Source organism: Triturus cristatus, chromosome 7, assembly GCF_964204655.1.
Source record: "Triturus cristatus chromosome 7, aTriCri1.1, whole genome shotgun sequence".
NCBI lineage: Eukaryota > Metazoa > Chordata > Amphibia > Caudata > Salamandridae > Triturus > Triturus cristatus.
In genome coordinates this window covers 1836040568-1836053789 of record NC_140590.1, presented here as the reverse complement: position 1 = coordinate 1836053789, position 13222 = coordinate 1836040568, and the positions used below count along the sequence as shown (strand labels likewise).

Genomic DNA, 13222 nt, shown 5'->3' with positions numbered 1-13222 from the left:
CAAGTTCCTGTATAAGGGTTATTCGGCCTATGCTCCAATGTGTGGGCTACACCCCATACAGCGAAGAGACCGTGGCGTGAAACTCCATCCTAAAGGGAGCTTCTGTGCTCTGCTGTTGTAACCTAACTGATTACCTTTTGGCATACCTCATTTTCCGAGAGCCCTTGTCCTTCAAGGGTGGTCTGTAGAAAAGGTTTGCCTGATTACAGGCCTTCTGAGTATCAATCCTAGGCAGTGCTTAATTTGTGATAAAATAAGTGCCTGGGCCATTGTTAGCAGGCCACTGCAGCTTGCACCATCCATTGCTCCCACCAGTGCTGCCAGTGACAGTCCCAACACAACTATTAACCATCACCCTCTTGCAAGAGTGACAATTCATAGAATTCTAAGCACCCAACGCTATAAGAAAGGCTTGGTTGGAAGGTTTGTTAATGTATATTGAATTAATAAACAGCTGTTTTCGTGCTCATAGGCAGACAGCGCCACCATGTGGCAGACTGTCAAAAGCACCGGGGCTGACAATTAAGTGCCGGTGCTGAGCACCTGAAACCACCTGCTTAACTTAAGCACTGATTCTGGAGCTCAGAAAACAGGACCATGAATCTATCATTTGTTGTCGAATGTATGACATTACAACGCATACATTTACAATGCATGCCTTTACAACGCAGTTTTTACTGCGCAACATCCTTTACAGCGCATTCTTTTACATCGCATGCCATTACATTGCATTTTCAGAAACTACCTTTACAACGCATTCCATTACATCACATTATACCTTTACAACGCATACCATTACAATGCATACCATTACCTCGCATTTAAGGTAAGTGTTGGATAGTATAGGGGCAGTGGCGGCTCCCCCATTGGGGCGTGGGGGCGTCGTCCCACTGCTTTCGTGCGGTAGGCGAAGACAGAAACATAAACGGTAAAAACTACCATTTATGTTTCTGTCTTCTCGCTTTGCGAGAAAGCAGAAGTGCCTCTGTGCCTGGTTAGGGGCGGGCAGATGGGCGGTTCTGCCCGAGGGCAGGGGGTGAGTGGCTTGCCCACTGTTGTGGGTACTGACTGTTTGGTCAGCCCTGGAGCCGACCAAACAGTCATTACCCACAACAGTGGGTAAGCCGCTCCCCCCCTGCCCTAGGGCAGGACCGCCCACTCTCCCTTTTTAGGTCTCGCCAAGCGAATGCAGCGTATATTTGAGAAGCACTTAAGCGGTTTTATAAACCTAAACATGGGTGGCTCGCCAGTACCTAGAACCATGACTACACCAAAATGAAGATGTGGTTAGAGAAGCAGACTTCTGATGAGGAAAACATTTTGAGCTGAGCCATAATTCTGGAGATTGAAGTTTTTGATTGGCCTAGGAGGGCAACGGATCAGGGTAGTAATGAGCAAAATTAAATATGTTTACCACACATTTGCAGCCATTAGAGCCTTCTTAAATCCCTAAACAACTTTTCTAAAAGCTGAGACTGGTAGCAATGGCGCTGAAGCAGCTCTCGGTGAAGTCTCAGACATTGTTCTGTCTGTGACATTTAAGTAGAGAGGAGCATCGCCATTTTAAATGGACCACATTGTAGTTTTCTTTGTTAATAATGCTGATCGGTGGTGCAACGTGAGGTGAAGCTTACCTTAACATTGCATTTCGGTGGCTGGTAAGGTCGATGGAGAGTTCAGGGTAAGAACTGCCACAAGCAAAACAAGTGTGTTGGAGTGGCTGTAACTAAAACTTTGAAAAGGCTTTTTTGTTCGGCTCCTTGCAGAGCCATGTCTTTCGAATCACTCTCCCCTTTTCAAGGCATCCCGTTAAAGGTCGCCATCGACATATGCTTTCATTGCGATTGTGGAATGAACCCTCCTAAACTTGTCGCCTTCCTCAGTTTTCATCCTATTACAATCCTAACGCAGATTTGCCAAATAATTCTCTACGGGCGTGCGGCGAAAGCACAGCAATCGATTCCACACACACTTTTCTGCACATTTCGAAAACACGTTTGCGGGATATATTAACAGCGCTAGGAAACAAAGGGATATCGAGCACAAGTCCACTGCACGCAGAACACCAGGTTACGTGGCCCAATTTCCTCTGTTTTAGCCAGGTCTTCTTCCTCTGTTTTTTCCAGACGTGCTCACAGAGGGAGAAAGGCATCGTGCAAGGTTGGCGGGGAGGACACGAAACTGTAGTTTTAATATGAATGAATGAATGAATGAATAAATACACATTTATATAGCGCATAGGTGTATATACAGGAAAATATATATTTTCTAACCATACAAATTTAAGCCCACCAAACTTTGAAAAGGTGAACTGTCGACATTGGAAACTGTACAAGATAAACAAGAATACGTTCGGTAGATTGTTAAATTTCCATATAATTTCCTGCAGACGCTGGATTGCAGAATTCCTTTACAACTGTGGGCATCTGAGAAAGCGCCAACAACACACGAACCACAAGCTCTACTGGAATTCACCCACCCCATTTCAGTGTGTGACAAAATGGTTTCCAGTCACGGTATGTTTCCTATCGTCTGCAATTACTATCCCAAATCTCTTTAAATTGAAGTATCTGGGAAAGTAATTCAGCTCTTCATGGTCTGAGACGCAGGCAGGAACCTTTGGGGGATTGCTGGAGATTTTCCACTACCCGCACCACAAATCCACAAAGCCACACTTGTTACATGGTGGTCATGAAACCACAGAGTGTATTTTCTCAATAGCACCCAGTGACCTCAACGACCAACCCTTTGGAATGGGTCGGTGCACGCAGAATGTGGCTGTGTGCTACACACCTCAACTTCTCAGTGCAACTAGATACTCAGGGGCTCGAAGCGGAAGGCCCATTTAACAGACAGATCTGGATACAAGTAAGATTACGTAGGGTGGTCAACTATGTTTTTAGGTCGATCCTTGGTAGAGCATGCGTTGCTCTGCGAGGCATGCTCTATTGACGTATGTACTTGAAGACTCGCCCACTCTTCACCCATACTTTTCATTGGCTGGTGTCATTGTCCTTGGTGAATGCTGGCTTCTAATTCGTTAATAGACTTGTTAGTCCCTCCCTATTACCGCCTTGTCTTCATTTGTAACCTCCCATGTTACGCGTTCTGGTGCTCGGTAGTCTTTAATTACAGCCTCCAGCACTATTTTGGTAAATGCTTTTCACCACGCTCTGTCGTAAGGCTTTATATATTTTTTCCCATAGCACGGCACACCACACCACATTGGCAGCGGCGCCTTTGATTTATTTGCGGCCACATGGTTATTTTCCCTATTTTTTAGTTAACTTTTGATTGTAAAATGCCCCATGCCACGCTTTCACGTTAATGGCGGCCACGCCACTTGCTTTAGACAAGCTGTGTCTAAGGAAAAGAGCCCCACCATAATTAAACTGAAAGTGTGGCATAGGTCGCTTTTGGAAACTACCATTTGCAATGCAATACTTCTCGTATTTGAGAATTTCGTAAATGCGAGACCTATTGCATTGCACATGCTTGTTCTCTATGTAGAGAAAATGTCCCGGCTGGTGCGCTCTCCTGCTGCGCCTACCAGTGTTGTGATTGGCTTGTGTTGCGTATGGGGAGGGAAGCTGCCTGCTGGCTGCTTCTTGCAGCAGGAACACACGGACCCACCAGTACAGCTTGACCGGCCTGGAGCGGAGGCGGTGTGCGGTATCCCGGCACTCAGGTACGTTTTATTTTAATTGTTTTATTATTCCCCCCGCAAACCTCCACTCCCCCCCTTGAGCATGCCGGCTGCCGCTGCTATGTAATTGGGGTTGACTACTGTAGTCCGAATACTCCGCCGATGGATCTGAATAGATTGCCTGGCTTGCAGAAGCTTTTGTTCGTGTAGTGGAAGTAATTCCTTTTTAGGTCTCGCCTTGCTATCGCGTAAGCGATGGCAAAGCGAGACTATTGTAAAAGGGCATTTCAAAGTGCTCCCATAAAGCGGATTGCATTGCTAGCACGCGCGCAATCACGTGCTTGGTGCCGCCATGCACTCTGCTTTTTGGGAGCACTTCAAAGGGTCCGCTCCCCCGCCTGGAATGCGCTCCCCCGCCCCCGCCAAACGCGCGCGCCAAATTTGCTTTCACTTTCGCGCTGCGAGCAGACACACCAAATTTGCATTCACTTTCGCGCCGTGAAACGCAAATCATAACTAAGCAAATCATTTAATATCACCGCGCCTCAAAATGAATGGGTCTGTAATGCAACTGGTGCCCATGTAAAGCTCTGTTATACCTTCGGGTCGTGTTCGCGCTATATAAAACTTCAACAACAAAAAAACTCGGAAAAAATGAAAACCATCGGAAGCAGTGCTTCCAGTATTTTAAACGATTCATTTCGAAACCACGAGGGGCTTTCGAGGCTCTTCCTCCGGAGGGGTGTAGACGAGTATGCACATAAGAAACATATTGCCCGTTAACATGTCTAAATAGTGGTGTGGGTGGGTACGAACAGTAAGGGACAGTGCAGATGACTTCGAGCCAGGCGCGCAACGCACATTGGGATCAAAGGGCTTCAGCCCCACTCCCCTCACGTCGTGTGTGGCAACCCAGGCTGAGTTTCCAGCACCAAAGTCGGCAGTTTAGCCGACGGACCACATCCTCTTCCCCAAGAAACTTAACGAAACCCAAATCATAACTAAACAAATCATTTAATATCACCGCACCTCAAAATGAATGGGTCTGTAATGCAACTGGTGCCCATGTAAAGCGCTGTTATACCTTCGGGTCGCGTTCGCGCTATAGAAAACTTCAACAGCAAAAAAACTCGGAAAAAATGAAAACCATCCGAAGCAGTGCTTCCAGTATTTTAAACGATTCATTTCGAAACCACGAGGGGCTTTCGAGGCTCTTCCTCCGGAGGGGTGTAGACGAGTATGCACATAAGAAACTTATTGCCCGTTAACATGTCTAAATAGGGGTGTGGGTGGGTACGAACAGTAAGGGACAGTGCAAATGACTTCGAGCCAGGCACGCAACGCACATTGGTATCAAAGGGCTTCAGCCCCACTCCCCTCACGTCGTGTGTGGCAACCCAGGCTGAGACGGCTTCCGGGGCACCCGAGTACTTCACAGGTCTTTAAAAGACCATTTGCTTGTGAATGAGGCTTTGCTGTTTTTCACCCCTTCTCAGAGCCCCTGCATCTCCACTCTTAACTACTGCTGGAAGAGTCAGCCCCCCACAGGAATTTTTTTCTTAGCCCCCTCGAAATTTGGCTCTAGTTGCGCCCCTGCTACGAGTGTATCTAAAGGGTGATGGTGACCAAGCGTGCACCACTGAGCGCCGCTCCTCTAGATGTGTGCACGAGGGTGCTGCTGCTCTCATGTCTGTGTAAACAAGTCTGGTGCCCGCCCAGCGCGGGCTCAACAACCGTCCTTCGTGGAGGGTGCCGAAGCCACCCGAGTCTGCGCACATCAGTAGTCCAAGTGTGTGTGTGTGTGTGGGGGGGGAGGGGTCGGATGGGCACGACGTGCCCATAATTGTAACAAGCATTGGCATAGCCAATAGGTCTCGCTTTTTTGGACCTTATAAGTATTTAGTTTTGCAGAACAATATCTTTTGCGCAACACCATCAGCTGTTGAATGGCTAAACCTTGTACCTTATAGGTGTTTATCCATGCAACAGTTGATGCTGTTGCACCAACGATATTGTGCTGCATAACTAAATACTTATAAGGTCCCAAAAGCGAGACCTATTGGCAATGCCAATGCTTGTTAATCCCACCGCGAGAATAGAGAATAATTTTGAAGAATTCTGCCACATTCTATTATTATCCATATTAAGTAACTTTGTACACCGTTGATGCCCCCTCCAAGTTTGGAGCCAGAGTGTAAAGTGTTTGTGGATACACGTGCGTGCCTAAAAAGAATGTTATAAATGTGCTTTACCAACCATATGTACAAATGGATAGAAGAGCCGGCAGTGATTTAATAAAGAATCATAAATATGCTTCCTGCAGGCCTGCATTTGTGTCTGCTATTTATGGTTCCTGCCCTGCTCTGACTCAGGCAGCACTTCAGCCGGAGGCCGTCTTCGCCAGACGGCAGCAGCGCGAAGAAGACTGGCGGGACGCGGCAAGTTTACTGCCGACATCAGGCTCTGTGAAAAGGACTGGGCGGGAAACAATGTTCTGAATTTTAATCGAGAATTAGTGGCAGAGCATTGGTCCATACAGTGGAAATCTGATGCGATCATATCGCGCGGGTGAGGGTCGATGCACCAGCAATCGGTTGACCAGATGAGTGACGCCAAAAAAGGCCATTCTCATGACCGAGTAATCACATTTGCACGTGGATGTTTAACAGTGGAATTATGTGCTAGTGTTTTAAAGTAGAGTGCTGGTAGTATTTATTTAAACAATCCAGCTTCCTTAATTATTAAGTATATTTCTTGTTACTCTGTGTGCGTGTGTGTGTACGTGTTATTTGCAGGTTTTTATGTGGCGCGAGCTCTTGGAGCGCTTTACACGAGCACATTGCCTGCACCAACTCCAGTTACATTACACAGGTCGGGTGATGCTGCTGTTTTATGGGTTTTTCTTCCTGGTGTGAAGATGTTGGCTTCCCCAAATTGCCATGTGCATGATGATGACGTACTACCTGGCTAATCACTCAGCTGTCACGGTGGCCTGCTGGGGAGGGGCGAGGGGCGGGCAGTGACAAATGGCTTATGTTGGATGCGAAATGGCTTGCATTTTACCACTTGCGTTTGGAAGTGATAAACACAATGGTTTGTGCTGAAAGCAGCCGCTTCCAAGCGCTAGCAGTCAAATTCAAGCTAGTAATCAGGGTATAAACTAAAACTAGCAAAACATACCTTGCAACAAAGTCCAATCCATGGATGGCACAGCGTGTACTTGTGTTATGCGTCATCATCCTTATACAAGGCATAAACTGAATTACAGTGAGCTAAGACAAGCTTCATCTTTACATGTCATGCAACCATTGTAAGACGAATCCACCTGGGACTCTCTTGTCTCTATGCATCTACTATGCTCCTACAGATAATTCTCGCCTCGGTACCTACTCTAACCAGGAACACACTCGGCAACTCTGGGCATTAAGCTTGCCTCAGCTCTACAACGGCCCCCCACAGATGCCGGGGATGCCTGGTTTCACCTTGGAGATACCCAGAAGGGGACCATCTCACAGGGATAGCCAGGACGGATTCCCCAGCGGTCTATAGCGCCGGGACACTTCCGAGTAGCTGTGCACTGTATAAATGAAAATAACATAACATAACATAACATAACATAGCCTCCCCCTCGTCTCCCCATAGCCCCTCTCTCACATGCATTTCTTTTGTTTTTAGTGCTGTGTAGTGTTGGATTTCAGAGCCATTTACATCTCATACACACGCACATTATACAGAGACAATGGCATACGTGTGTAAATCACTGCATAGGGAATGTTACATAAAAGAAACGTGGACTACATGGAGCAGGTGTCACATGTCATCCGTAATGGTGGGCACTATAGTTTAAGACTGACTGTTTGGTCTGGAGCAGCACAAACGTATCATTTAAGACCAGTTGTGACACCATGGTTGTGTTGACTATACAAATAAGAATTCATTTCTAGCCAAATGCACCCTTTTTCGCAACATTAGGATAATGAATGACTGGAGAAAAAAAATCATAACGCCCTAACCTATGACTTGCAATTTCTATGCAGCTCTCTGATGACAGTTACGAGCTCTATCCACTAACTTAGGCTTGTCACTTTTAAACTGCAAGTAACAAAGGCATGACTCTAACAAAAGCAGTAATCCACTGAACTATTTACATCCTTTTTGAGATCTGCATGCTATATGGTCTTTGCAGTAGGCATACTAACGCTCTGCGCATTACTACCATTGCCTTGGGGTCAGTTCCAGAATGGGGAAGTGCAATGTACTAACTACACTTTCACAGTTGCTTTATTAACCTCCTTGCTTTCTCAAATTTGCTTGAAAATGGACCATTTAGCCAATCTTTTCAAAACAATTTCTCTGAGAGATCCTCCCCGAACCCCCCTTATGTCGCTTGGGCTTGCTCTCTGCGCTCGCTGGCTGTGGTGCACTCAGGCGTCACTTTTTTACGCCTTACCACTTTCAAATGTCACCAGCCGCCACTGTATAGGGGTAATAATTACTATTCTAACTCCAGTGAGTGCAGCAGTAGGAAAAATGTTGGATAGTGTAAGGGTACCATGCATTGTAATGGTATGCATTGTAATGACTTGCGATGCAATGCCAGCATTGTAATAACATACGTTGTAGTGACATGCGATGTAATCACATGCGTTGTAGTGACATGCGATGTAAAGGATGTTGCGATGTAATGCCGGTGTTGTAGTGACATGCATTGTAATGGCATGCGTTGTAGTGACATGCGATGTAATGACATGCGCTGTAGTGACATGCGATGTAAAGGATGTTGCGATGTAATGACTGTGTTGTAAAGGTTGTTTCCCTTTGTGGTCTCTTCCTTGTGCTTCCCAATCAGGACCTGCCCAAGTAGAAAGGGACCAGGAATGGTTTTAATCAAACTGATTAAGTACCAAGAAGGGGACGGGTCTCAATGTACCTTTGATAAATAAGAACGTAATAAGGAAAAGAGACATCGTATTAAAAATGGATTCACTTCTCAATGACATTGTTGCTATATTTCAATTAGACCCAAAATGCATGATTCAAATTTCAAAATCCATGGTGGACAAGAAGGAAATGGACAGACGGGTCCGGCTATGTCCAAAGCTAGATATAAAAAAAACCCAAAGACCTCTTTGCGACCTGTGCTGGATCATTGTAGGGCCAATGGTTTCCAGACTAGGATGATGCATTACAAGAGGCGCACAAATGGATCAGCATTTCAATGAATGAGAAAGCGGGGCGAAAGGAGTAGCAATGTCTGAACTTACACAGCACCTCGTAAGATGCACCAGCAAGGCCTGAGGTTGAGCATTATTTTTTCTCACCTAATGGCGTTCGTTTAATTAACCTCATATTATTGATCTACGGGAACTTTAATGTATGACAAGTAGGAGACACAAAGGCCTAGAATTGGATGAATTTGGCTCTCAACAGATCATACGTTCTGCAATACATATGAAGAGTGAATTAGGTCAGATCCCCCACGAGGCCACATTCCTAACTGAGCTCAAAACTTGGCTCTTCTCTGTGGGGTGAGAAGGTCTTGGCTTAGGGGTGTGTGTCGTTGGATTTCCTCCTTTAACGCTGAGACACTCCTTGGCGTGGCTGTGCACCCCTTAAATGTCCCATTCATTCATTCATTCATTCAATAGTGGAACCCATTCTTACAAATTCTCAGAGAGGACTTGAGGAACTAGTCAAAGCGCTATCAGAGATTTGTTGACTCCTGTAAATTCACACCAGCTAAACGCCATTCTTATCCATGTCCTGCATAAGGTGCCTCCGTCTGGATCTTGAGGAGGTCTTCCGCACAAGCTGTGCACAGACACACACTGACACACTATTATCACAAACGTTTATCGGCGATGCCTTTGTCATTCTTGTTAAATGCCTGCACATGATGGTTCACCATCGCTAGACTGATGCTTTGTGAAATTTTCGTAGGTCCAGATTGCGGCTTCTAATGACCGTGAGTAGTCCAAGTGTCCCTCTCACGCGCTGTTCTCTTTTTCTCTTGCAGGGTTCAAGCCATGTGAAACCAAGGAGTGTAAGATGCTCACAGAAAAGTTTCTCAGTTCTCGAGATCTGTCTATTGACCCTTGCCAGGACTTTTTCGGCCATGTCTGTGGAAACTGGGATTCAAACGACACCTTTGGTGTAGAAACAGAGTCAGCCAACACGTTTGATGTGCTATGGGAAGAAAACCAACTCCTGCTGAAAGCACTGCTAGGTAAAGTATGAGAAATAGTTTTCTACAAATATTTACCAGTCCAATAGCGATGCACAACTTGAGGCCAGATATACAAAGTCATTTAGCTCTCGCAAAGCCTGCGATTCCCTACATCACAAGGGTTTGCGGTCACTAAACAGCTTATGTAAATGTACTGAACCCATTTTGTAATTAGTTATTGAATCACAAAATGGGTTTAGAAATGCATAATCAATTGCAATTTGGAAGAGCATTCCTTCCAAATTCCGATTTGCAATGCTACGCATCAATGGTCGCGACCACAATACAGCTGCAAACCATTGGTAGGTTACCGACTTCTCAGAGGAGGTGGGAACCCATATGCAATGGGGAAAAAAGGTTGGTCACAATTTGCAATCTATCCCATAAATATTGATGAGGTAGATCGAATTGTGAACTACACTAAAAGATGAATATTAGTATATAGGGCAGTTAACATAATCTGATATATTTCTCAAAAAGTGTGCAGATTTCAGTGTATCTGACCTTCCGTCTGCACTGATCTCTGAGGCCAGATCACCTCATCTCCTTCAATCTCTTTTGCAATAATACTTCAGTGCATGGTCTGATCATATGCAACAGCAGACGTACGGTTGTTGGGATACAAAATATTGGCCGCTTTATCGATTGGTGATCTTTGGATCACTTTTAACAACCACCATCCAGGCACTATGCAACTCACACAATTAAGGGCTGTATGTTAGAAGCCCCCTTTTCTCTTATGCCTTCTACTTGATGAGATACCATATTGTTGCTCTGAATCATTTCCTCCAACCACAGTGAATGATCTGACGAGTTGTTTATTTCTTGATCCATGTCCAGTACATACAAGAATTATTATACAATGTTTTTGTTAGTTATTTCTTTCAAATGCATTATGTAGGATGATTCACTGAATTTGCAAAGAATAAGCCACATTTTAAGATTGTGTGGGACTCAGGGAAACACTAATCTGAAGTACTTAGTCTATATTCATGGAGCTGCTTTGTATTTATTTCTTTGGTTTATGGTCACAAATTACTTGACAAAGGCTACTGCAAAGACAAAATGCTTCATTTTTGTTGGCTTGACTACACATTAAATTGGTGTAACTGCAATTGGAAAGCCACTTTCTTCTGTGGCAGTGAATACATTTGTGTGTGTGACACAGAGTAACAGTATCCGCTCTGTAGTTAGGGTTACCAGAGATACGAATTCATCAGATTTTTCACAAGTACTAACTTTGATCCCATTTGACAAATCTCTACAAACCTTGCAGACCTATTCTTCTTTCTACATTGGCAGATGATGCAAAGATTTGCGGTGATTGGTCAATGGTATTTAAAGATAAAAGGGGGCTCCTGACCCAAACATATTTTTCCACCAATGACTTTTCCATGGACATTTCTATTGGATGTGGCGTGAACATGTTTTCTTTTTTGGTGCACTTTGCCTGTGTTCTGCGTTTCACTCTTAGATGTAGGTAAGCATTTGATTAGATATTTTTACCTTACCTAACACCATTTTATTAAAGTGGAAATAGATAGGAAAAAATATTTATACATTTCTATGTCTTTTTCAAAAAACATCTGCCTTCAATCAATCAACCAGTCAGGGAATTGTAAGCGCGCTACTCACCCGTGAGGGTCTCAAGGGGCTGAACGGGGGTCCGCAGATCTGTTTAGCCAAAGAGCCAGGTCTTGAGTGTCTTCCTGAAGGTCTTAAGGGAGGGGGCACGTCTGAAGTCTGCCGGTAGCTCGTTCCAGGTCTTGGCTGCAATGTGAGAGAAGGATCTTCTGCCTGCTCTGGCTCTGTGGATGCGCAGGGTTTCGGCCAGTGCGAGGTTGGAAGATCGGAGGTTTCTTTTGGGTACGTGGAAGTTGATTCTGTCGTTGAGGTATTTGGGTCCGTTGTTGTGTAGGCATTTGTAGGCGTGAGTGAGGATTTTGAAAGTGACTGTTTTCTCCACGGGGAGCCAGTGGAGACTTTGTAGGTGTTGACTGATATGTTCGTGTCGGGGGATGCCGAAGACGAGTCTGGTGGCGGTGTTCTGTATTGTCTGGAGTTTGCAGAGTAGGGACTTGTTGATGCTGGTGTTTCCATAATCCAGTCTGCTGGTGATGAGTGCGTGGGCGACTGTCTTCCTTGACTCAGGGGGGGATCCACTTGAAGGTCTTGCAGAGGATGCGGAGGGTGTTGAAGCAGCTGGAGGTGACGGTGTTGACCTGTCGGTTCATGGTGAGTGATGAGTCGAGTACAATGCCGAGGTAATTGGTGTGGTCTGAGGGGGTAGGTGGGCTTCTGAGGGCGGTCGGCCACCAAGTGCTGTCCCATGGAGAAGGGGTGGTACCGAGGACGAGGACTTCTGTCTTCTCAGCGTTGAGCTTCAGCCAGCTGTTGGTCATCCAGACTTCGATGTCTTGCATTCCTTTCTGGAAGTTTCAGTTTGGCAGTGGTGGGGTCTTTGGTGGGGGGGGGGATGAGCTGGGTGTCATCGGCGCAGGATACGATGTTGAGGCCGTTTTGTTGGACGATGGCTGCGAGGGGGACCATGTAGATGTTGAAGAGGATGGGGTCAGGGATGAACCCTGTGGGACTCCACAGGTGATTTTAGTGTGGTCGGAGAGGAAGGGTGGGAGTTTGATTGTTTGGCTTCTTCCGGTGAGGAATGATCGGATCCAGTCCAGGGCTGTTCCTTGTATGCCTGCATCGTGTAGTCTGGTGACTAGTGTGCGGTGGGAGACGGTGTCGAAGGCCGCTGATAGGTCGAGTAGGATGAGGGCTGCGGAGTGGCCTGGGTACAGGAGGGTGCAGATGTCATCTGTGGTGGCAAGTAGGGCAGTCTCTGTGCTGTGGTTGCTTTGGAATCCGGATTGGGACGGGTTGAGGACGGCGGTCTCTTCAATGAATCGTGTCAGTTTACTGTTTACTGTTTTCTCTGCAACTTTGGCTGCAAAGGAGAAGAGCAAGATGGGCCAATAGTTCCTGAGGTCAGTGGGGTCAGCTGTGGGCTTCTTGAGCAGAGGTCTGGCTTCTGTGAGCTTCCAGTCATCTGGGAAGGTGCCTGTTTTGAAGGTGGTGTTGATGGTGCATTGTAGTTCAGGTGCGATGGCAGCCGCGGCTCTGTGGTAGATGTGAGGGGGGCAGGGGATGGTGGGGGCTCCCGAGTGGCTGCTTTTCATGGGCGGTGTCTTCGGCCGTGATCAGTGTCCAGTTGGAGATGGTGGGCTGGCTGGTGTTTCTGGGGGGCGGGGGCCGTCTGTGGCACCTGGTGGATGGTCGATGAAGTTGTCGTGGAGGTTTATGATCTTGAAGTGGAAATAGGTTACAAGCTTGTCACAGAGGTTTTGGGA

General features: G+C 46.2%; 1 protein-coding gene across 4 annotated transcripts in view; it reads left to right on the top strand.

Moving 5' to 3' along the window:
• Nucleotides 1-13222, top strand: part of KEL (Kell metallo-endopeptidase (Kell blood group)) — a 543196-nt gene that overhangs the window by 247073 nt on the left and 282901 nt on the right. For all 4 annotated transcript variants that reach the window (XM_085620172.1, XM_085620170.1, XM_085620169.1 and 1 more), the window contains exon 3: nt 9663-9872. In XM_085620172.1, the coding sequence (XP_085476298.1) occupies nt 9663-9872 (210 nt within the window). The remainder of the gene's footprint in view (nt 1-9662; nt 9873-13222) is intronic.